Raw genomic sequence first — 25,974 nt, forward strand, 5'->3', positions numbered from 1 at the left:
ATGCACACAGCAGATGGAAGACCTCTCTCTGCCTCTCCTTCTCTGTGTAACTCTGACTTTCAAATAAGTAAATAAATAAATAAAAAAACCAAAGTGTAGAATATGCAAATCACATGGTACAAAGTAAGCCCTCCAAAGCAACTTTTTCTCTTGTTGCGGGTATTTGAACTTGTTTTCTTCTCTGAAATAGAAGACTTACAGCTTGGAAATCCCATGAGTGGCTATCTGTGAGGCAGATGAGTGCAGATGTTTTAATTTCTTACCTTCTCCCAGAAGTCCCTGTAATCATGCTCTGTGTAGGTTCACACAGTCTGGGTCAGGCTCACTTCAACTGAAAAAACATTTTTTCTTTAAAGATTTTATTTATTTATTTGACAAGTAGAATTACAGACAGTGAAAGAGAGAGACAGAGAAAAAGGTCTTCCTTCTGTTGGTTCACTCCCCAAATGGCCACAACGGCCGGCACTGCACCGATCCGAAGCCAGGAGCCAGGAGCTTCTTCCCTGTCTCCCATGCGGGTGCAGGGGCCTAAGCACTTGGGCCATCCTCCACTGCCTTCCTGGGCCACAGCAGAGAGCTGGACTAGAAGAGGAGCAACTAGGACTAGAACCCGGGGCCCATATGGGATGCCGGCACCACAGGCAGAGGATTAATTTAGTGCGCCACAGCGCCGGCCCCTCAACTGAACATTTTAACTTAAAAATAATTTTTTTCCTAGCTCATCTGTTTATGGAGGCATACAGCTTGAACAAGAATATGTATGGGAGTGAAGGAAAAATAGAGGGAGGTGGGAAAATGAGACAAATATGGGGCTGGGGGCAAGACAGAGACAGGGACAGAGACAGGGTGGGGAGAAAATCTGTACACCCACACACCTTCCTATCCATTTGCTGCTGCAGTCACACCTGCCACCTGACAAAGAGGCAGCAGGGAATGACCAGGCAATTTCCTCTGCTTTCTTTTCTACCCATCTTTCTGGACTTTTGTAGTTATCTGTATCTTGTCTCCCATTTCTCCCTGGCCTCCACACTACAAGTTGCCAAGTGCCAACTCACATCAGGCTACTCTTTTTTTTTTTTTTTTTAAGATTTATTTATTTATTTGAAAGTCAGAGTTACAGAGAGGCAGAGTGGAGGGAGGGAAGGAGGGAGAGAGAGAGAGAGTGAGAGAGAGAGAGAGAGAGAGAGAGAGAGAGGTCTTCCATTGACTGGTTCACTCCTCAAATGGCTACAAAGGCCAAAGTTGTACCTATCTAAAGCCAGGAGCCAGGAGCTTCTTTCAGGTCTCCCACATGGGTGCAGGGGCCCAAGGACTTGGACAATCTTCTGCTGCTTTCCCAAGCACATTAGCAGAGAGCTGGATCAGAAGTGGAGTAGCCGGGACTCAAACCAGTGCCCATTTGGGATACTTGCACTGCAGGTGGCAGCTTTACCAGCTATGCCACAGCACCAGCCCCAGGTTACTCTTCCTTCACCAGTGGTCTTCTCCTCTTGTCTTCTTTTTCAGGTCACTGGTCTGAATTCAACCTTTACCCCTTGATTGTCATGGCCATGGCGAGAGCCTGCAATCCCCAGAAAGCATTGCTCGGAGCCTTGAGTGATCTTGAAGAGAATAGTTTCAAGATATTGAAGTTCCACTTACGGGATATGACCATGGTTGAGGGCCATCGCCAGTTGACCCGAGGGCAGCTGGAGGGCCTGAGTCGGGTAGACCTGGCATCTCGACTGATTTTAATGTATGGAGCACAGGAGGCTGTGAAAGTGGTGCTCAGTGCTTTGAAGGTCATGAACTTGATGGAACTTGTGGACCAGCTCAGCCTCGTTTGTTTGGATGGTGAGTATGGTGGAGAAAGGGGAGGTCAGGATGGCACTAGAACCCACCCCATGATAGCTCCACAGATTCCAATAGCCTGTAATATATGCCTTTTCTCACCTTGCCCTCTGCCCTTTGTTGGGAGTTCTCAGTGCCCCATAGTCCTAGGTGGTCTCCAACTGAGGGTTCCAGCAGAAGTTGGTTGGAAAGGCCTGAGCAGAGGGTAGAGATTTGTTCATAGAAAGAATATACTGGGGCCAGTATATTCTTTGACCCACTTTGGCTCAGCAGGTTAAAGCCCTGACCTGCAACATCAGCATCCCATATAGGTGCTGGTTTGAGTCCTGGATGCTTCACTTTTGATCCAGTTTCCTGCTAATGTTCCTGGGAAAGCAGTGGGGGATGGCCCAAGTCCTTGGGCCCATGCACTCATGTGAGAGACCCAGAAAGAGCTCCTGGCTCCTGGCTTTGGATCATCTAGCTGTGGCCATTGTGGCCATTTGTGGTGTAACCAGTAAATGGAAGCCCTCTCTCTGTCTCCAACTCTCTCTGTAACTCTTTCAAATAAATAAAATAAATCTTTCTTATTTTTAAAAAAGAAAGACTATACTGTTTTATGGGCATCACATTCCTCTGCCTACCTCTAGTTGCAGTGCTGTAGAACAGGAAAGTGTGAAAAAAGGGCTTGGAGATCAGGGATGATATTGGTGAAGGGCTTTCCACTAACTGGAAGAACTGGTATCAGGTGTGATGTTTAGGATTGTTCCTGGCTGCTTCCTGGCATATGGCTCAGGCCACTTCCCACAGAGAGCCTTCCATGTCTCTCCTCCCTCAAGGAGCCAGCCTAGAGTGGGGTGGGCATAGAGCCCAAATAGCCTCATATTCCTTCTTGTGGGATGCTGGAAAAGAGCGAGGGATCTGCTGGTGCCTGTGCTCCCTGCTGTAGGCTTCTTTGCTAGACAGAAATGGGAAGGGTCTGTGGACTCAAAGCCATGGCTCCTATTCAGAAGCTGGTTGATCTTTAGAAGTGGACCAGTCCTTTCCCGAGAACAGGCTGAACAGGCTCCTGTCACTAACTGCCTCCAGCTTCCCTCTTCTTTCTCCTTTTTCTATCCTCACCTCTTCACATGGGGGCATTTCACACGAACACTCACAGACTTGTGCACAAACACTACTTGCTGATGCACACTCACACCCCTTCCCTGCACAACAAAGCCCAAGTTTCCTTAAGCACATTCCCTGTGCATACATTCACTCACAACCCACCCCCCCCACAACCAAATACCCTCACTTACTGATAGATGTGCACATGCACACACTCTTATGCACATACAGGGTCCTTCTTCATGATACCAGAACTATAATCTTCAGGGAGATACAAGTTAGACAGCCCAGAAGAAGAGACTAGAGAGCAGAGTCAGCGTTTGGGTCCATGTCGGCTTTTATTTGTTTATTTATTTACTTCCATTTTACCACCTAATGCCTCATCTGTCTGGCTCAGATTACCGAGAAATATACCGGGAGCATGTGCGCTGCCTGGAAGAGAGGCAAGAAGCGGGAGTCAACAGCAGCTACAGGCAGCTGCTCCTTGTGGCCAAGCCCAGCCCCGAGAGCCCAGGATCACCTGGCTGTCCCATCTCAGAGCAGGAGCTGGACTCTGTCATGGTGGAGGCTCTATTTGCTCCAGGGGAAAAGCCCTATGCAGCCCCATCCGTAGTGGTGCTCCAAGGGTCGGCTGGCACTGGAAAGACAACTCTGGCCAGAAAAATGCTGCTGGACTGGGCCACTGGTACCCTGTACCCAGGCCGGTTTGATTATGTCTTTTATGTGAGCTGCAGGGAAGTGGTTCTACTTCCAGGAAGAAAACTGGCCCAGCTCCTCTTCTGGTGCTGTGGAGACAATGAGGCCCCGGCCGCCGAGATTCTGAAGCAGCCAGAGCGGCTCCTGTTCATCCTGGATGGCTTTGATGAGCTGCAGAGGCCCCTGGGAGATCAGCTGAAGAGCAGAAGGTCAAGTCCTGCGGAGAACATGCTGCACCTTCTCATTAGGAGAAAGGTCCTTCCCACGTGCTCCCTCCTCATCACCACTCGGCCCTCGGCTTTGCGGAATCTGGAACCCTTGCTGGATCAACCGTGCCATGTCCATGTCCTAGGCTTCTCTGAGGGGGAGAGGATAAAGTATTTTAGCTCCTATTTCATGGATGAGAAGCAAGCCAGAAAGGCCTTTGACTTTGTGCAAGGAAATGACATTCTCTACAAAGCGTGTCAGGTTCCAGGCATTTGCTGGATGGTCTGCTCCTGGCTGAAGAAGAAGATGGAGAGAGGCCAGGCAGTCTCAGAGACACCCAGTAACAGTACCGACATCTTCACTGCCTATGTCTCCACCTTCCTGCCAGCCGATGACAAGGGGGGCTGCTCTGAGCTTACTCGGCACAGGGTCCTAACGGGTCTTTGCTCCTTGGCATCGGAGGGGATCCGCTGTCAGAAGCTCCTATTTGAAGAAGCTGACCTCCAGAGGTATAATTTAGATGGACCCAGGCTTGCTGATTTCCTGAGCAGCAATGACTACCAAGAAGGCCGTGACAGCAAGAAGTTCTATAGCTTCCTGCACATTAGCTTCCAAGAATATTTTCATGCCATGTCTTATCTGATGAAAGAGGACCACAGCCAGCTGGGCAAGGAGTCCTGCAGAGAAGTGGAGAAGCTGCTGGAGGCAGAGGACCAGGAAATGACCCTTAGTATGCAGTTTTTATTGGACATATCAAAAAACCAGAGCTTCTCAAACTTGGAGCTAAAGTTGTGCTTCAAAATTTCTCCCTTTGTAACACAGGAGCTGAAGTACTTTAGAGAACAAATGGAGTCTATAAAGTGTAATAGGAGCTGGGACTTGGAATTTGCCCTTTATGGGTCTAGAATAAAGAAGCTGGCAAAAAGTGTTCATATGAGTGATATATCATTCAAGCTGAAACATTCCAATAAAACAAAACCCCATGGTGATACGTCATTTTCTGTCAAAACCAGCTTGAATCATGGAGACATAGAGAAGCAGAAATGTCCTGCTGTAAGACAAGATAATATGGCAGAGACACAAAAGGAGATTTCCAATGGAAAAGGCAGAGACACAGAGGAACTAGATAAGGAAGTTGGGGGCAGTAGGATGGGCAGCAGAAAAAAGATGGCAAAAGAATTGAAGGGTCAGAAGGTTGTTAGATTGGAGAGACAGGAGGAAGAGGAAGACAGAGTAAAAAGGATGGAGAGATGAGAGATCAGACTAAAGGGTACTAGAAAAATGAAATACAGAGGAAGAAATGGAAAAGAGAATTAATAACAAAGGATTAAAAGACTTGGACCACTGTATCTGGGGGAAGACCACGTGGAGTGAGTCCTTGAGAACAATCATATTTACCATCAGTGCCTCAAATTCAGTAGTTAGCATCCTTCTCCCAGGGGCTTTTATAACTTCCTATAGTGTGGAGCCCAATTTCAGTAGCTCCTCTTATGTGTTGCTGTCCATGACCAAGCCTTTGATCCCTGACTCTTTTCTGTACAATAAACTTGTTGATATAATAAAGTGTGGATTGTGAGTATTCTGTGAGATATGGGTAAATGTGGAGCACATAAATGTCAGCATTTAAAGGAAATATTAGGGGCCAGTGTTGTGGTGCAATAGGTTTAGCCACTACTTGCTATGCAGGCATCCCGTACTGGAACACTGATTCAAGTCCTGGCTACTCTTCTTCCAGTCCAGCTCCCTGCTAATGTGCCCCTGCCCCCACTCCCATGTGGAAAACCTGGATGGAGTTCCTGGCTCCTGGCTGCCACCTGGCCCAGCCCCAGCTGTGCAGACCATTAGAGGAGTGAACCAGCAGACGGATGATTTCTCTCTCTCTCTCTTTGTCTTTCTGTTTTTCTCTGACACTCTGCCTTTCAAATAAATAAATAGGAAATATACTGCTGCATAACGGAATGTTTTCTTGAGTCTGTAGTAGTGATCAATTGCTGCTTAAATAAACAGTAATTTCTCATTCTTTCCAGAAACTCCTAAAATGTTCATTACAAACAAAAATTTCAGTCTTGAAAGCTCTACTATGACTTAGCTCTATAGTAATAACACATCATTGTTACTCCCAACTGTGCCATTTATTCACTTAAAAAAAAGTCTAGTCAATTCAGAGCACTAACTCATAATCTCTTTTTCTGCTTTGGGCCCTTCTGTATAGAAAAGAAGAGTAAGAATTAGAATAAAAAAAGAATTCTAGTTGCAGGTTCAGTCAGTTCCCAATCCTCATTTCATAGACGAGGAAACTGAGGTTCCCTCAGGAGTGCCATTGAATTCTGGGACTCCTGAGAGAGACCTCTTGGCTCCCACACCTCAGCTCATAGAGTAAGGGTCCACAGAGACCCTGTGCAGATCTCAAACCTATCCCAACCCAGGGGTTGTCATTGGCTACAATGCAGCTGAGAGTGGGACACCCAGCACCCTACAGAAAGGCTACACATGGCCAGCGCCGTGGCTCACCAGGCTAATCCTCCGCCTTGCGGTGCCAGCACACCGGGTTCTAGTTCTGGTCGGGGCGCCGGATTCTGTCCTGGTTGCCTCTCTTCCAGGCCAGTCTCTGCTATGGCCAGGGAGTGCAGTGGAGGATGGCCCAAGTGCTTGGGCCCTGCACCCCATGGGAGACCAGGAGAAGCACCTGGCTCCTAGCTTCGGATCAGCGCGATGCGCTGGCCACAGCGCACTGGCTGCAGCGGCCATTGGAGGGTGAACCAACGGCAAAAGGAAGACCTTTCTCTGTCTCTCTCTCTCTTTCACTGTCCACTCTGCCTGTCAAAAAAAAAAAAAAAAAGGCTACACACTCCTCTTTTAGCTTTTCAAACACTTTTATTGCTGTCATGACTCCCCACAAGTTGATTCTATGTGTGCCACTCCAGCAATCTGTCACATATGCCCAGACATCTGGATCCAGGGGAACTCAGCCTTGAGTAGTCAACTTGGAACCTCATGCCACTAATTATTATTAACTATTCTTCACACAGGAAAGTTGGTGGCTTGACATTTGATAATTATATACATAACATATTTGATACCTAGTCTGTGTACATAAGAAGAATTTGTGTAAGAAGATGTATGCGTGTGCATATACTTATTTTCAGAGCAATTTGTACTGGATTACTGAAGAGGCTGGTTGGCACCCAGTGAGCTAGGAGCTTGTGTTGTCTCCTAATGGGCTCGATGTTCTCAGCAGACCAACTCCTGAATTTTTGAATAACAAAGCAGGTATCTAGCCACATCATGCACTTTCATAGAAAACATGAATCTAATATTCAATTGAGGTTTAGATGTGTTATTTCTTTTTTTTTAAAGATTTATTTATTTATTTGAAAGTCAGAGTTACACAGAGAGAGGAAAGGCAGAGAGAGAGAGAGAGAGAGAGAGAGAGAGGTCTTCCATCCAATGGTTCGCTCAACATCCAAACAGCCGCAACAGCCAAAGCTGTGTAGATTTGAAGCCAGGAGCCAGGAGCTTCTTCAGGGTCTCCTACATGGGTGCAGGGGCCCAAGGACTTGGGCCATCTTCTACTGCTTTCCCAGGCGACATCAGAGATCTGGACCGGAAGTGGAGTAGCCAGGTCTTGAACCGGCACCCATATGGGATGCCGGCACTTCAGGCCAGGGTGTTAACCTGCTGTACCACAGTGCCGACCCCAGATGTGTTATTTCAATTAGGAGTCACATTGAATTCAACACAGCTTAAGCAAAAAAGTAAATGACCCAATGTACTCACTAAAACAAAGCCAAAAACCTGATTGTTAGTTTTATGTACTGCTGGCCCCTTCTAACAACGTCACAGGGTTTCACTCTCTCTCCTTTGCTCCTTTCATAGTTGCCTTTTGCTCTTATTACAGAGAGCCACCTTTTTGTGTCAGAATATGGCCATAAGCATAGCTTAAGTCGTACTTACGGTCAGCAATCCCAAAGAAAGTAATAGCTTTAGCAGGGAATTTGGGGGAGGATTCTGACCTGCCGCTGGGTATGTGCCAAGCATTAAACGGTCAGTGGGGTCTGGAGATGAACTTCTCTGATGGGCTAGGCCTGGATCATGTGGCCTAGGTCATATTACCATACACACCAGAGCATATGGGCATACTCCCAGGGCTGGCTGGGTGAGACAGCATGGCTTCCCAAAGGAAGGGGTTTGGTAATATGGCACACAGGTACAAGTGTCTGATGGATGGGGGTTCCCTGAAGTGGTTCAGTGACAGAGAGAATGAGACAGAGAGCAAGAGAGTGAGAGAGCTGGGCATTCAAGTCTGGAAAATAGGCCAAACCAGGCTACTGAGCCTGATGGCTTAGAGGAAGCAGTTATTCCAAGTACAGAGAGTGTTTGTTCCCACCTGTTCCTTAGGGGCATATTCTAGGGGGTGAGGAGCATGCCCCACGGGAAACAACAGGCTGTCGCCAAAAGGAAGGCACTCTGTTCCTCGCAAAGAGCTGTGGGAACCCTTCCTAAAGAATGGGGTCTGCAGGGCTGGCACTGTGGCATAGCGGATAAAGCTGCCCGCCTGCAGCACCAGCATCCTGTATGGGAACAGGTTTGAGTCTCAGCTGCTCCACTTCCGATCCAGCTCTCTTCTATGGCCTGGGAAAGCAGTAGAAGATGGCCCAAGTACTTGGGCCCCTGCACCCGCGTGGGACACTCAGAAGCTCCTGGCTCCTGGCCTTGAATCGGAACAGCTCCAGCCATTGCAGCCAATTAGGAAGTGAAGCAGCGGATGGAAGACTTTCTCTCTCTCTCTCTCTCTCTCCCTCTCCCTCTCCCTCTCCCTCTCCCTCTCCTTCTCTCTTTGTGTAACTCTTTCAAATAAATAAATAAATCTTAAAAAAAAGAATGGGTTCTGCAAGTGGCAGGAAGAGGAAGGCCATCAGACAAAACACAAATGCCAGGTGAATCTGAATTTCAGAGAAACAAAGAAAACATTTTTTTGCATGAAACATACTAAAAATCATGCATTATTATCCCAAATTCACATGTAACTGGTGTCCTTATTTTTATGTGCTCAGTATGGCAACCTTGAGTGGAGGAGGCTTGTGGTAGAGGAGGCAGCAGTCACAAGCCACAGGGAGCAAGACATCAGCTGTGTGGCTCTAATTATTTCTGGAATCTTTCCCCCCTTTCCTACTATCTAGTATTTTAAAAATGAAAATGGAGACAGGCACGTAGCCTCGTGATTAAGATGCCTGCATCCTGGAGAGCTTGGGTTTGATGCTCACCGCAGCTCCTGACTCCAGCTTCCTCCTAATGAAGATCCTGGCAGGCAGCAGCAATGGCTTATGTGATGGGACTCCTGTCACATATGTGGAGGCCTGGATTGAGTTCTGGGCATGACTCAGCCCTGGATGTTTCAAGAATTTGGGGGAGTAATCAGAAGGTTGGGTTCTCTCTCTCAAATAAATAATAACAACAACTACTGTTACTGATATATTTTGAAGGGAAAATGGCCTCTTGTAGAACTCACAAACTGGCAGAATCCTGTAACATTCAGTTTAAAAATATGAACATTTCTGAGTATTCTTGGGAATATGCAGGGGAGAGTTGCCAGAAAAAGACTCAACTTCAGATAGTAGAGTTGAGAGGGCTTCAAAAAGTTCTTGGAAAATGGAATTGAAAGATAAGTTTACTCTGGTGCAAAATCCTTGCAATTCATACTTTTTTTTTCACATAATATACATTTTCTATTAAGTTGTGAAGACCCCTTTTTATGTGGCAATAAAGTTGGCCCTGTGTCCTAGCAGGTAAAGCTGCTGCCTTCAGTGCTAGCATCCCTTATGGGCGCTGGTTTGAGCGCTGGCTGCCTCACTTCCAATCCAATTCCCTGCTGATGCACCCGAGAAAGAAGCAGAGGATGGTCCAAATGCTTGGGCTCCTGTACCCACATGGGAGACCTGGAAGAAGCTCCTGGGTCCTGGTTTCCGCCTGGTCCAGTCCTGGCCATTGCAGCCATTTGGGAGTGAACCGGCAGGTGGAAGACCACCCCCCACCCCTCTTTCTCTTTGCCTCTGCCTCTCCCTCTCTGTAACTCTTTCAAATAAAATAAATACATCCTATTAAAAATACCACAGTAGGGTAAAGATAGAAAGGCATGACATAGAGAAGTGTTCAGGAAAGCTTTGAGTACATGAATGTCTATCTGAAATACAGACATAGGGAGTCCCCTGTTACCAATAAAGGACACATCCTGAGACCCACATTGTGTGACTAGCCATAGTAATGCCATCTTGTGTCTCATCCCTCCATTTTGTTATTTCTCTGTGACGCTGACCACCTGTTAGTCTGGTTGGTACTGCTCCAAGTCATAAAGGTTAAATGCTATCTCTAGCAGGACATCTGAGGGGCTAGCTCCCAAAGCATATCTAAAGGAATAAGTTTCTATTGCATATCCCTATTGATACTAATGAGTAAAATCTTTTCCCTTTTACTGTCTCGCACAGAAAAAAAACCTTGCAACAGCTTAGGACACAATTGCCTTCCCATCCCAGTCTGAAATACCATATGTAAGTTGCCCTAATAAACTCTCTTATTCTTATATTGAGTTTCCTTCTTCACTCTTTGGTCTTAGGGCTCTTTCTTAGAGGACACTGCACATTTCAACTCTCGGACACCCAGTGCATGCCTGAAACCACAGATGGTACTAAGCTCATGTATATTTTTCCTATGTCTACACTTATCACTTTTAATTTATAAATTAAGCATAGAAAGCAATTAACAACAATAACTAAAAGATAATAAGTAAAATGATATGCTATAATGAAAGTTATGTAAATGTATCTCAAAATATCTTACTGTACTCACCCTCCTTGTGATGATCTGAGATGATAAAATGGCTACATGATGAGATAAGGTGAGGAGAATGATGTAAGCACTGTACATAGTGTTAGGTCACCACCTGAGGATTACTTGAACACCAGCATTGTGATACTTTGATAGCTGATCTGATAGTTGAGTTGGCTACTAAGTGACTACTGCATAGGTTTGTGCAGACAGCATGGATGCCATAGACAAAGGGATGATTTGTGCTCCATGTGGAACACAGCAGAAAGACCTAAGATTTCATGATATAACTTCCAACAGTGCCCTACTTAAAACTTACGAGTTGTTTACTTCTGGAATTTTGTATTTAATATTTTTGGACTATAGTTGACCACAGGTAACTGAAACTGCAGAAAACAAAGCTATAAATAAGGGAGAACTACTGCAAACTTCTATATTTAAAGATATTTGGTACACAGATACTGGGAATTATGAGAGGGACAGTGTAAATTTGGAATTACATACACAGTCTCCACCAGACAGAAATTATATGTAGGTATGAATTTCACCTGCAACAAAAGCAAATAGAAAATAACTTATATTATTGTTATAAGTATCTCAAATTCATACGAGAAATAATAGAACACTTTTTGATGGGCCAGAAATGGTAATACAAATCACACTCATTATTGGTAGTTGAAATATGCACAAAACATCATCTGTGTGAGGATTGGTGTGATTTATTAGAAAGATCAGTGACATTTGGTGAGAGTTGAAATACCTGGTTCTGGGGCTGGCACTGTGGCATAGCGGGTAAAGCTGCCGCCTGCAGTGCCAGCATCTGATATGGGTGCCAGTTTGAGTCCCAGCTGCTCCACTTCCAATCCAGCTCTCTGATATGGCCTAGGAAACCAGAAGATGGCCCAAGTTCTTGGGCACCTGCACCCATGTGGGAGACCCAGAAGAAGCTCCTGGCTCCTGGCTTCAGATTGGCTCAGCTCCAGCCATTGCAGCCATTTGGGGTGTAAGCCAGTGGATGAAAGATTCTCTCTCTCTCTCTCTCTCTCTCTCTCTCTCTCTCTCTCTCTCCCTCTCCGCCTCTGCCTCTCTGTAACTCTATCTTTCAAATAAATAAATCTTAAAAAAAAAATACCTGGTTCCAAATACTAGAGCTGTCACTTTCTAGCTTTATTCCTCAATCAAATTAGTTACCATTTCCAACCAATTTGGAAATTTTTACCATTTCCAAAAAATTTATAAAATGAGAATAGCCACATTTATAATGTAGGGAAATAATGAAACTAAGAATTATTGCTGCTGCTGCTGCTGCTACTGCTACTATTAGTATTATTACTAGAGTTGCCAAACTACTGCTACTACTTGTAACCAAAGCAATGACAATAAAAACTAACACATTTTAGAGTTCATTTTGTGTGTTAGGCTTGTGAAAGCATTTAGATACATATATAATTTAGCTTCATCCATTTTTAAAATAGACATAAATGTTTTGCTATGTCTTAGCTTCTTTCTCTTAGCATCCAGTTTTTATATATCACAAATAATGTTGGAATGATAATTTTTATTTTTTTATGCATATAAACACTCATCTGTGTTGGATACATCTAGAACTGGCATTTCTGGGTCACACAGTAGGCACAGCTTCAACTTTATATGATAAAGATGAACAATTTTCAAGGTGGTTATAAAAATCTACTCTGTACAGTGTTCATATTATTCCAAATCCTTTCCAACACTTGGGATTGTCAATCTTTTTCACTTTAGCTGTTCTGGTTTGTGTATAGTGTGTTATCTAATTATGACTTTAATTTACATTTTTTCCATGAGTAATGATGAACATTTAACATAACCTTTCTTGTGAATTAACTATTCATGGTTTTTATCGTTTTAAACAATGTTGGGTAAATTGAGTCCAACAATGTTTAAAAAGAAGTATACATCACAAACAAGTGAGATTTATTTCAGGTATACAAAGCTAGCTCAATATTTGAAAATAAAGTACTGTAATACACCACATCAACTAGTTAAAGAAAAAAAATCATACAGTTATATTAATAGATGCAGAAAAAAGCATTTGATAAAATCTAACATCCACTCATGATAAAAACACAGCAACATAGGAAAAAAAGGGAAATTTGCTCAGTTTTATAAAGAACATCTATAAACGTCCTAAAATCATACATTATTGTGAGAAACTAGCTGCTTACTCCATAAGGTCAAGAACAAGGCAAGAACCACCATGTTGGAAATCCTAGCAATGCAATATTCCAAGAAAAGGAAATAAAAAGTATACTGTTTCTGAGAGAAGAATAAAACTACCTTTGTTCATGGATGACATGATTGTCTTTGTAGAAAATCCTGAAGAAACAATAAAAAAAAAATCTATGTTGTTCATATTGCCTTTGTTCACAACCATTTCTCTTCCTTCTTCAATGCGCTCATTACTAACATTCACTCAGTCTCTGCTCTCATTACCTTAGTGGGAGAAGCCACGGTGGAATTGAGCCTCTGGTGTGAAGAGGGGCCTATTCCCTGTAGAAACCTGGAGTGCTGTTCCACTTTGCACAGTTGAGCTTTCTTATCTCCACAGAGGAAAGTCGGTGTAAATGGAACATAAGTTCTCCAGAGGAGATTACTCCCAGGGCATGCAATTCAGTGCCATGTAATGTTATAAGATCAATGTATCAGATCACTGGATTGCATTTATAGGACTGCTTTTTAACTGAAGAGGTGAACAACCGATTAAATGAGATGAAAATCATGGGTAGCAAATAGTACAGAACTAAAGATTCTGCCTGAGTACCAGTTAGGGTATTTATCATTTATAGATTTTTCTCACTGATAACTGGAGGTAATTTTAAAGTTGTAACTCAAAAATCAGGTAAGAAAGTCAATTGCTCTGCCTTTTATATTCACATAAACATTTGAGAAATGATTAGAGATATAGGTGGTTTGCTTGCAGGAATAATTAGTTCATAAATGTACACAGATAAGATGGGGTTAGGGTGGTCAGAAATGAGGCCAATCATATAGGAAAGTGAAACTAAAGGAGGGAGGTGTTTGCCTAAGGTCAGAGAGAAAGTTACTACCATAGCCAGTAGAACATGTCAGTAGATTAGTAAAATTTAGCTTATTTCATATTAAAAGGAAAGGATGTAGTATTCAGGTTCAGTTTAATCACTGAAGGCAGTAATTTACGTTTTTCCCATAACTTTCTTTTATCAGTTCTATATTTTTCATAAGATACTCTAAATTTTATTTTACAGATTTAGTTTTATACATGTGAAGCTGAATATATAGTTTTGTTTATTAGACATGATACTTTAATTTTTTTCCCTACAGGATCTATTGTATTTGTTTTAGGAGATTCTTTGACATACATATATACATAAAGATTTATTTTATTTATTTGGAAGGCAGAGTGACAGAGGGAGAGATGGACAGAAAAAGAAAGCTCTTCCATCCGTTGGTTCACTACTCAGATGGTCAAAATGGCCAGGGCTGGGTCAGGCCAAAACCAAGAGCCAGGAAGTGCATCCTGGTTTCCTTGAATGAGTGGCAGGGGTCCAAGTTCTTGGGTGATCTTCTGCTACCTTCCTAGGCACAGCAGCAGGGAACTGGATTGGAATCAGAGCAGCTGGGACTCAAACAAACGCTCTGATATAGGATGCTGGGGTTGTGATGCTATGCCACAATGCCAGTTCGTAAAATATTTTATAATTAAAATAGATATTTGGTTTTAATATATCACTGTGGTCATATGCAGTACATCAACTTCCTTTTACTCTTTGCTAATGGCCTAATGATCTAAACTCAAATATTACATGTCTTCAGGTTGCTATTTTCTTATGTCCTTTGGCTTCTATGCACCACACTGAAATTCTGCTTGTTTACAAAACATCACACAAAGGCCAGTAGGCCTCCATTCCAGTACTAAGGTGTCAGTGAATACCTTTGATCTGGGCAAGTTAGTCTTCCACTTGAGACTTTTCTCCTTTGCCTTATGGCTCTTCCAACCCATCCCATTCTGAGGCCGTGGCTATTCACCCTCTCTTTCCATTCATAAGTAACTTCCCCCATTTAAACTTCTAATGTAGTTACTACTCTGGTTTCCCTTAAATGCCAGCTTGAAAAAGGGGACTTTTATTCTACTGGTAAGTGGAGACCCCTAAGATTCTGGGAGGGAAGATAAGATTATTTTGACAAAAGTAAGAGGTACAGATTGGAGCAGGTACAAAATATGGGAAGCCAAGTCAGGATTCCACTTAATGGTGGGGGGAAGTGGAGAAGGAAGAAATGAGGCAGTGGACTGGTGCGACATCAGTGGGGATGGAGTTGCTGAGAGGGTTCCTGATTGTAGAGACCTGTGGGCTCTGGCAGTGAACAGAATGCTGGGGACAGGGAGAATTGATTTGGGTGATGGTATGGAGAGCAGAGTGCTTTGTCCCAAGAGGTGCTCTGAAGAATAGCTGATGGGGAGGAAAACTCTCAGCTCTGCTTAGGACTGCCTGGCACAAAGAGACTTGGGCAGCATGTGTGCCCCTAAGTGTTCACTACCACCATGCCACCTTCCCTTCAGCCCGCTTTCCAACTGCATGGAGCACAGGCACGACAGCCTGAAGTTTTCTTTCAACAAATCAGAACCAAAATGGACTTCCAGGGTTATTTTGCTGCTTCTAACCATACAGATGGGAATATGAGTACACAGAGAGGCAGAGACCCATCTTGGAGAGGGTGGCAGTCAGGACTGGCTCCCAATCCAGTGGTAGTTCCAACCCCATGGAGCCTCAAATGTCTACAAAAGCCAGGGATTAAGCATGACCCCTCTCTATTCTCTTGTCTTTGATTTATTTTTCCTTCAGACACAATATTCCTTAATAGTAGAGTCCAGGATTTCCTAATTCTAGTATTTATTACCCCATCAATCCTATAAATATAAATATTGGTTTGTAATCTTTGATATCTATTATCTGTTCTAGTCACTGAGTGCAGCAAAGAATAGAACAAAGTCCTTGTCTTCTTCAAGTTTACATTCTAGAAGGGAAGGCTAGATAATAAGCATACACCTTAAATCAATACATGTTATTTTAGTTGGTGACGAATGTTTTAGAAAAAAAAAACAAAAACAAAAACAAAACCAGGAAGGTTAGTGTCAGAGAGTGCTAGGGTAGTGGGTAGGGGCTGATTCTGTAAGCTGTGTGGTCAGGTACAACCTCCCTATAGAGTTTATGGCTCACATTTATCTGTAAATGATACAGGGCTCCCATGTGGTAGATGTCCAATCAGTGTTTCAGAGTGAGTAATGATTTAATGAAATTCTTGATATTGGTATGTGTGTGTGGAGAAAGAGAGAGAGAAAGAGGGAGAGAGAGATATTAAACCACAAGATCAGAAAGACTCTAAATAGTAGTTTCTATAGTTCTGATTTTATTGTCACAAGCATAAACCGACCACTCTATTTTCCTATGGAGGCAAATTTCAATATAATTAGGTAGGATCAGCCTGACCAAAAATCAAAATGCTTGAAGCCAATTTATGTATGCTCACTTAAGATAAGTGCAACAAACATTTAATTCCATTTGAATGCTTCTATTTCCATTTGGATGTGTTATTTTTATTGTCCATGTTAAAGTAATATGAATACATTTTGAATTTTGATATTTATCATAAATATTCATCAAAGTATGTTTGCTTTCTGAATTATTACTAGTTCTATATTTTCTCTATATTTCTTCTAGCTGTATAAACTCCTTATTTAAATTTATATATAAATATCTAATATTATAAACTCAGATATGTATGCCTTAAAATGGACAACAGATTCCAAATGACATGTTTTTGTATGTTTTAATTTTCTACATAGCAAAAAAAGTAGCAAAAGAATGCTTGCTGTTATTTTGTGCTTTTAAAACAGGTTTTCTGATTTAAAATTCCTCACTTCTTCATTTACATTTTAAAGAATCACTATTACAAGCTGTTGGCCATTCTTCTGTCAAGAATATGTCGTTACATCACCTGTCAAGAATTCCAAACTCGGATTCTTAGTTCCTGGACTGTGACTTCATGCTTTATATGCTATGACCATAAAAATAATATTGGGCTCCCCTATGGCAATGAAACGACAGAATCAAAGCTCTGTGGTTGACTTCATCCTCTTGGGGTTTTTCAACTTCCCTGAATTCCAAGAGCAGGCCTTTGGGCTTTTCTTGATTATTTATCTGGTGACTCTGGTAGGAAATGTCATCATTATAGTCGTCATCTCCCTGGACCAGAGCCTCCACGTCCCCATGTACCTGTTCCTCCAGAACTTGTCTGTGGTGGAGGTGAGTTTCAGTGCAGTCATTGTGCCTGAAATGCTGGTGGTCCTCTCTGCTGAGAAGGCCACGATTTCTTTGGCGGGCTGCTTTGCACAGATGTACTTCATTCTTCTTTTTGGTGGAACTGAGTGTTTCCTCCTAGGAGTCATGGCTTATGACCGATTTGCTGCAATCTGCCATCCTCTGAGCTACCCAATGATTATGAACAGATGCGTTTTTAGGAAACTGGTCGTGTTCTCATGGGTCTCAGGAATTCTGGTGGCCACTGTGCAGACCACATGGGTATTTAGTTTCCCCTTTTGTGGCCCCAATGAAATTAACCATCTCTTTTGTGAAACTCCCCCAGTTTTAGAGCTCACATGTGCAGATACCTTCCTGTTTGAAATCTATGCCTTCACAGGTACTATTTTGATCGTTACAGTTCCTTTCTTACTGATTCTCTTGTCTTACATTCGAATTCTCTCTGCCATCCTGAAGATGCCATCAAGTACTGGGAGACAAAAGGCCTTTTCTACCTGTGCTTCTCATCTCACATCTGTCACCCTCTTCTATGGCACGGCCAATATGACTTACATACAACCCAAATCCAGCTACTCACCAGAAACCAAGAAGCTGATGTCACTGGCTTACTCACTGCTCACACCTCTGCTGAATCCACTCATCTACAGCTTGCGAAACAGTGAGCTGAAAAGGGCTTTGAAGAAATTATGGCAAAGAAAAGTGATTTTACAAACTGTCTGACTTGGTGAGAAGACATTTGATATTTGATCACTGTGCAACTGAACTTTATTTAGATTTGCTAAATGGTGAATTTTGCATTTCCTGGTATGCATATGCTTAATTTGTTGACTTCTTCATCTTTATCGTATATCAGGAGCATTTTTATGTGTTAAAGTCTCCATTCCTCATACAGATGCATAATATTCCTTAAATTGGGGATAATAGTTGCTCAACAATTTATTAAGTGGCTTTACTTGTGCCTTTTTTGGTGACAACAGACTGTACTGAAATAACTTTTTATTTTATTTTATTTTAATTAATTAATTAATTTATTTTTTGACAGGTAGAGTGGACAGTGAGAGAGAGAGACAGAGAGAAAGGTCTTCCTTTGCCGTTGGTTCACCCTCCAATGGCCGCCGTGGCCAGCGCGCTGCAGCCGGCGCACTGCGCTGATCCGATGGCAGGAGCCAGGTACTTCTCCTGGTCTCCCATGGGGTGCAGGGCCCAAGCACTTGGGCCATTCTCCACTGCACTCCTTGGCCACAGCAGAGAGCTGGCCTGGAAGAGGGGCAACCGGGACAGAATCTGGCACCCCGACCGGGACTAGAACCCGGTGTGCCAGTGCCGCAAGGCGGAGGATTAGCCCAGTGAACCGTGGTACCGGCCCTGAAATAACTATTTTATCATATATTCATAACTTCTGGTGCTTTTAATCTCTAGAACAGACTTCACAAAGTGGGTTTGATAGATCAAAGCAAATGATTTTGTAAATTTTTATAGATGATTGTGGATTACTTTTCTAAATAACTGAAACTACATCACACTGACCTATATACTGCTCATGTTTAACTCAATGAGTTGAACTCCAAGAAATGTACAAATACAGGGAACGGAAAAATCTGTTCCATGAACGCTGGAAGGGCAGCTCACACTTATTGATCTGGCTCCATTCTGAAACACAGAGATGCTGTGACATGGAGTTCAATTTCTTCTGGTTATCTTAGAATATATTCATCTAGAGAATATCATGTGAACTTTTTTGAAGGTCATTTATAGTATTATACTCCTTTTTACCTATCAACCATTACTTTTTAGAAATCTAGTCACATTTCTTATATTGGGCAAAAATTTCCACCATATTGGTCACACGTGTAATTTTTTTTTCTTCTGGAACAAAAATATGAGGACACTTCAAAATTAAAAGTTGGGTACAAATTTTTTAATGTACATACTTTTTCATAATACACATTTTTTTCATGAACTTTTTGAAGGCCCTTTGCTGTATTGAGTTATGCCTATATTCTATGTGCATCTTTCTCAGAATAAATAGACATTTTGTAACACTGAAATGTAACATTTCACTCTTGCTTCCTGTTTAACAGTCCATTCATTGCCTCTACATCAAAGTACTACCCTTCATTCCTGCTCTGAGGGAGGTAGTAAAGAGATTAGGTCACCTTCTCTCTATGAAGCAGTCATTCATATCATGGAAAAACCCTTTTTCCTTCACATGCATCCCTGCCAAAAATAGGTGTGGAAGTGCACATCTAATAAGAGTTTCGAAAACAATAAAGGAGAAACATTATGTGCAGAGGGCTGAAATCTCTGAGTCATATCTGAATGTTGCATGATACTGTTTTCAGCGGAGCACCAAACAAGCATGGGCCAAATCCTTTCAGTCGATGTCCTGAAACTTCCTGTCACGTCTTAAAAACGCCCATTAAGTAATGCCTATCTGAAACAAATAAGTGAACAAAATAATCCAAATGCAGAACTTTCTAAAATCATTCTTTAGTTCATTTGTTCGTTCATTTATTACATAAAGCACTTTTTTAAAAGAAAAATTCTCTAATAAATTGAGATCCAAATCTCAATGAAATAGTTCTTGCTCTTGAGGATTTACAGTTTATTGGGTAGTCATTAGACTTTTTTTCTAATCTTTGTTTTCTTTTTTTAATTTATTGGAACAACTTATTTATTTGAAAGGCTGAGTTACAATAGGGAGAAGCAGAGGCAGAGAGAGATCTTCTATCCACTGGTTCTCTTCCCAGATGGCCACAACAACTAGGGCTGGGCCAGGCTGAAGCCAGGAGCTTCATCATGGTCTCCTACATGAGTGCAGGGGCCCAAGCACTTGGGCCATCTTCCACTGCTTTGCCAGGCATGTTAGCAGGGAGTTAGATTGGAAGTGGAGCAGCTAGGATATGAACTGGTGCGCCTATGGGATGTTGGTGCTGCATGCAGCAGCTTAAACAATGTGCCACAGTGCCAGTCCCAGGAATTAGACTTTGAAAGATCCTTAGTTTCATATACTCTCCTACATCACTGTGCTTTGACAAATAAAAGCTTGAGTTGGCAAGATGTTTACAAGAATTACAGTAAGAAATCAGGCTGCATTAAGTCCTAATGTATGCCTGTGTGTGTATTCAAAGCATGAGTGGGCTGCAAAAGTTCATTTTTTAAAATGGAATTTAATGATAATGTGAATTTTCTATAATTTTTAATAGAAGTATAATAACTCATGAGTTATTAATGCTCTTCCTCCTAAAAACATTATTTAAGGCTGGTGCCGTGGCTCACTAGGCTAACCCTCCGCCTGTGGTGCTGGCACCCCGGGTTCTAGTCAGGGCGCCGGATTCTGTCCCGGTTGCCTCTCTTCCAGGCCAGCTCTCTGCTATGGCCTGGAGTACAGTGGAGAACGGCCCAAGTGCTTGGGCCCTGCACCTGCATGGGAGACCAGGAGGAAGCACCTGGCTCCTGGCTTTGGATCATCACAGTGTGCCGGCTGTGGCGGCCATTTAGGGGATGAACAAATGGAAGGAAGACCTTTCTCTCTGTCTCTCTCTCTCACTGTCTAACTCTGCCTATCCAAAAAAAACAAAAACAAAAACAAAACAAAACATTATTTGAGAGAGAGATAGAAGAGGGGGGAGAGAGGGAGAGAGAGAAAGAAAATGAGACACACACACACACACACACACATTCACACACAGAGTACATTCCAATCCATTGCTTCACCCCACAAGTGCCTGCAACTGTTGTGGTTGGGCCAGGCCAAAGCTAGGATCTGGAAACTCAATCTAGGTCTCCCACATAGGTAGTAGGGACAAATTAGTACTTGAATCATCACCTTCTGCTTTTCAGGGTACCCATTAGTAGGAGGCTAGAATCAGGAATGGGGCTGGGAATTGAACCAGGATACTCTGATAGAGGATGTGGGCATCTCAACTGCTAGGTCAAACTCTATTCTTTGGGGGAGTTTTGGAAGTTCCCTCCTATGTGCTGGGAATTCACACCTTGTGGTATTATTGGAGAAGAAAGAAATGATCTCTAGTAAATTTGGCCACAATTTAAAATTCTTATGTCATTTAGATGAACAGAAATACATTTTTCATCAGAAAGTTATATTTCTAAAAGATAATATATAGAAAAGATGTATATACCTCAAAATCTACCATGAAATGTTGTTGTGTACCATTAACATTTTATTGAGTTCCTTCCCAGATATTTTTTCCTTGCAAGTATTTGTTTATATAACTCAGATAACGGGATTATTCAAGTATGCATTTTATTTGCTTCATTTAATTTTTTGTACATTGTTTATGATATAAAATTTTTTCATGAGCATAATCTTTATCATAACATAGAAAATAATTTATTTGCCCATCCCCTATTTTTAGACACTTACACTGTTTTGAATTTTGGTATATATAGAGAGTGCTGCTAATTACACACACAGTACTTATGAGTCTAAAAGGAAAAATTATAAAGAAACAATATAGAGAGAGCTTTGCAAGATGGAGTTGGGAAGCCCTTAGGAACCAGGACTCACGTATGTCCCTAGTTGTATGGAAGATGAACTGTGGTCACCATTACCATTTTTTTTTTTTTTTACAGACACAGTGGACAGTGAGAGAGAGAGAGACAGAGAGAAAGGTCTTCCTTTTTGCCGTTGGTTCACCCTCCAATGGCCGCTGCAGCCGGTGCATCGCGCTGATCCGAAGGCAGGAGCCAGGTGCTTCTCCTGGTCTCCCATGGGGTGCAGGGCCCAAGCACTTGGGCCATCCTCCACTGCACTCCCGGGCCATAGCAGATAGCTGGCCTGGAAGAGGGGCAACCGGGACAGAATCCGGCGCCCGACCGGGACTAGAACCTATTGATTGTGCACACCAGCTGCAGTGGCCATTGGCAGGTGAACCAACGAAAAGGAAGACCTTTCTCTCTGTCTCTCTCTCTCACTGTTCACTCTGCCTGCCAAAAATAAATAAATAAAAAAATACATAGTTTGAAAATATTCCAGCCTGAATTGGAATCTTATAATAGACTGCCCCTGCAGGAAAGGATCTATGAAAACAATTTCTTCCATGCAATTATAGCGTTATTTTCATGAGGGATAACAGTTAACAAATGATTTGTCTTTACCCTTCAAATAAATTTCATCACAAACATAAAGATATGCTAGTTACATTCTTGAGTGTTCACTGTCTTAAGATTTTAAGCAGGTACAGTTTGGAGAAGTAGCACTTCCCTTGAGGATTCTTGCTATGAATTGGGATATGGGTCAGTTCAAGTCCTTGTAGTCCTGTTGAAGAGTCTACAATTCCATTTACTTAAATTTATCACCAATCTTGAGTTTGTAATTTTAGTGTTTGACTAGAGTGATTATTTTCAATCAGTAGGTGGAATATTCTTACAAGTAGTTGCACAACGGAGAATGTATTTCTGTTGCCTTCACATATAAATGACAATTTGTCTTGAAACAATGGCTTTGGCTTAATTTTTCTGAAAAGCCTGAACAATTTTGTGTCATTTTGTTATGACTGAGTCTAGCCTCATTATCATTAATTTATTTGTGTAATAGATATTTCTTTAGAGTCTAAAGGAATTTGACCCTATCACTCAAACATAAATATTTTTATTTGGGGATTTCTTTCCTCCCAATTCTCAATTAAAATGCTTGGGTGCTCATGATTTACACTCATCAATCATTGTGATTGGCTCAAAGGTATAACATGGTACAGCCAGAACCATGGGAATGTGATTTTTCTTCCCTTGGAATTTCTAGAAAAATCTTATACTTCACTGATGGACTCTAAAGAATCTAAAGTGGAATGTTGCAGGAGCCATTTTGTAATCCCAAGTGCAAAGTATGCAGAACACATGTATCAAGGCTGGTAATTATCATAAACTGAGAGACAAAGAGATGTGCAATGATCACATCATATAGGACAATAAAACTCTGACTACAACCAATGCAGCTATTAGCCTAAAACAGCTAGAACTTGGTCAATGACTGCTACTCACCATTCACTCCTTTAAATCTCTATCCCTTTCCAACTCCAACAAGAGAAAGCCAAGTATGTTCCCCAAATGAATCACATGAGATGCACGCTTCTAGTTAACAACTTCCAGTTTCCCTATGCCCTCGATATTCAAACAGAACATACTTGAAGTCTTCGCTTAAAAAAAAAATAAACTTTTCCTGCTCTCTGCCAAACTGAACAAACAGCCATGTTTATTTTTATTTGGGTGGCTTTAGTTTATTTCTACAAAATCAAGGTCTGGTTTGAACCCTTGCATTGTTCTGTACCTGGAACTGATAACACCTTTGAGCTTTTCATGTATATGATTTTATATAATTTTGGCATTAAGTCAAAGTATGTGAATTCTCTGGGACTTTCAATGAAAGAATACAATAGAAGATACAGTTTTGAGTTAAAAAAAAGTGCTCACACTTATGAGACCATAGGACACTTTGCATTTATTCACATGGTTTCCTCTGAGCAAATGTCAACATGTTGATCTCTTTATACTGTATTTGTCTGGAATGTGCACCTTTTCAACTTGAAAATTCAGACTTTTGTTTGGTAGAGAGGCAGAGAGATGGAGACAGAAACAAAGAGAGGAGAGAAAGAGGTAGGGAGGAAGGAATAGAGGAGGAGGAGGAAGAGAGAGAGAGATTTAGACAGAGAGAGGGAGATTAGATTAGAGAGAGGGAGAGATTTAGACAGAGAACAAAAGCACTCTTTGCTGCTAGTTCATTCGACAAATATTTATATTGGCTGGGCCTGTGTCAGGTGGAGGGAGGGAGCTGGGAACTCAATCCAGATCTCCTATGTGGACAGTAGAGACCTAATTACTTGATCTTTCACAGCCTATGTCTGCATTGGCAGGAGATTGGAATCAGGAGCCAGAGGTGGGTATTCAGTCCAGGCACCTGAAATGGAATGCAGTAAGCTAAATGGCATCTTAATCACTAGACCCAATCCCTTGCCCCAGATCTACTGCATGAACAGTTTCCTTAAATGTATTTGTCATTATTTCTGTCCCAATTATTCTGATATGATAGAAAGCCTACAATTCTCAAGAGGCAGCCTCACTGCTGCTCTATGATGACATAATTCCCTATTCACTAATATTCTTTCTTTGGGAGAAGCCTGAATAAAAACATGAGTATAGCAATCAGATTCTTGGCAGTAAGAACACCCACAAACTCTTATCTCTAATGTTCCTTCTCTAGATTTCCCTACTTTCTAATCACTACTAACTTATTGGGGTTAACAGGTTAAGCAGGGTGTGCTTGTCCCTAGGAATGGAAGATATCAAATGGATGTCAGGGTAATCCTGTCCTCATCAGCCAGAGACCATACTCCCAATATTTACCATGGACTTTTATATTTTCTTAGGATCAACTCTTAAGAACAAGAGTTTCTGGAACAGATCAAAATTAATTAAGTGAAGGCACTATTTAAGACTTTCTTTATTGGGCTGCAAATGTACACTTACTTCCCAAGTCAAATGACATACAACCATACTATCTACAGAAGTCCACTAAATGTTTGTGACAAGGACAGTAGCATGATATAGTCTAAACAATGCAGTGGAGAAACAGAAAAATGCCTTTAAGTTAAATAACACAAATGCTTTGACCATCAACTTAAATAAACTTCAAACAGGTGTCCTTCTGACTATAGGTCCTTGACTTCCCTTATGTTAAAGTGCTTATTTTAGTGTACTTATAAAGTGCAAATTCTTCCTCTGCCTCATTTGAAATGTATATACAAAGGTACTTCAAAAAGTCTGTGGAAAAACTTAATTGAAAGATCAGTTTATTTTAATTCACAAATGTCTTAAATCCATGTAAAAAGTGTCTTTTTCATAACACGCATTTTCCACAAAACCCCTAAATATCCTTAGAAGGCTCTCTTGTCAGTTTTGCAACCCAGAACAACACAAGAACCCAGGAACCAACTCTTTGGAATACAGAGATAACTCCCCACCTTTGAGTTTTTAATGAGAGCAGAGGAGCTTAACTTCAGTGAACATCTGACTCTGAGTGACAAACTACCTCATGACATAAAGATGTGATAGAGTTAACTTTGGGTAGGGTTGTCAGCCAAAATGGGTGTCTTAGAATGCCCTCCATTCCAGCTCTCCGTTTCAACTAAGTTCAATGTCTCTCTCATGCTGTAGTAGTCTTGAATAAAGCCTCTCTCGTGTAACTAAGTCTAGTACAGTTTTTACTTTGACAGCCATTAAAATATTAATTTTTTAGAAGAATGAGAACTGAAAAAAATTGCTAACCCTTTGTGCAGCTTATGGTCTTTATGCACATATTTTTACTATTTTAGGATTTTTGTCTGCAAAACTTCACCATTCCAAAAGACTCCTGGGTTTGGGCGTTTGGCACAGTGGTTTAGATTCCACTTGGATGCCAATCCCATATTGGAGTGTCTAGGTTCAAGGCCTGCATCTGCTCCTTCTTCTTCTTCTATTTTAAAATATTTATTTATTTATTTGAAAGTCAGAGTTACAGAGAGAGAAGGAAAGACAGAGAGAGATCTTCCATCTGCTGATTCACTCCCCAGAGGGCTGCAAAGGCCAGGGTTGGGCCAGGCCAAAACCAGGAGCCAGGAGCTTCTTCCAGGTCTCCCACGTGGGTGGCAAGGGCCCAGACACTTGAGCCATCTTCTGATGCTTTTCTCAGTCTGTTAGCAGGATTGGGAATGGAGCAACTGGGACAGGAACCTGCACTTGTATGGGATGCTAGCATGGCAAGCGGTGGCTTTACCCACTACACCAGCCACTGCACCACAACATCCGTCCCCTCGCTCCACTTCTGATACTTCTTCCTGCTAATGCACGTCTTGACAGGCAGCATGTGACGACTCAAGTATGGGTCCCTATTAACCGTGTGAAAGACCCAGATTCACTTCTGGTTTCCTGGCTTCAGCTTGGCCCAGCCCTCTTGTGGGCATTTGGGGAGTTAACCAGTGGATGGAAAATCTCTCTCTCTCTG

The 25,974-nt window shown here is 42.1% G+C and overlaps 2 protein-coding genes across 2 annotated transcripts; both read left to right on the forward strand.

Moving 5' to 3' along the window:
- Positions 1 to 1,513: 1,513 nt before the first annotated feature.
- On the forward strand, positions 1,514 to 5,382 carry NLRP10 (NLR family pyrin domain containing 10). The gene is made up of 2 exons (XM_051824175.3): positions 1,514 to 1,833; positions 3,314 to 5,382. The coding sequence occupies exons 1-2, from the start codon at positions 1,545 to 1,547 to the stop codon at positions 5,071 to 5,073; spliced, it is 2,049 nt and encodes a 682-aa protein (XP_051680135.3). The 5' UTR covers positions 1,514 to 1,544; the 3' UTR covers positions 5,074 to 5,382.
- An 11,333-nt stretch (positions 5,383 to 16,715) lies between these two features.
- OR10A3 (olfactory receptor family 10 subfamily A member 3) lies at positions 16,716 to 17,696 on the forward strand. Its single transcript, XM_002708790.6, has one exon. The coding sequence runs from the start codon at positions 16,716 to 16,718 to the stop codon at positions 17,694 to 17,696; it is 981 nt and encodes a 326-aa protein (XP_002708836.5).
- The last annotated feature ends 8,278 nt before the right edge of the window (positions 17,697 to 25,974 follow it).

The sequence above is a fragment of the Oryctolagus cuniculus genome, chromosome 1 (assembly GCF_051225735.1).
Source record: "Oryctolagus cuniculus isolate XC-2025 breed Fujian yellow rabbit chromosome 1, ASM5122573v1, whole genome shotgun sequence".
Taxonomy (NCBI): domain Eukaryota; kingdom Metazoa; phylum Chordata; class Mammalia; order Lagomorpha; family Leporidae; genus Oryctolagus; species Oryctolagus cuniculus.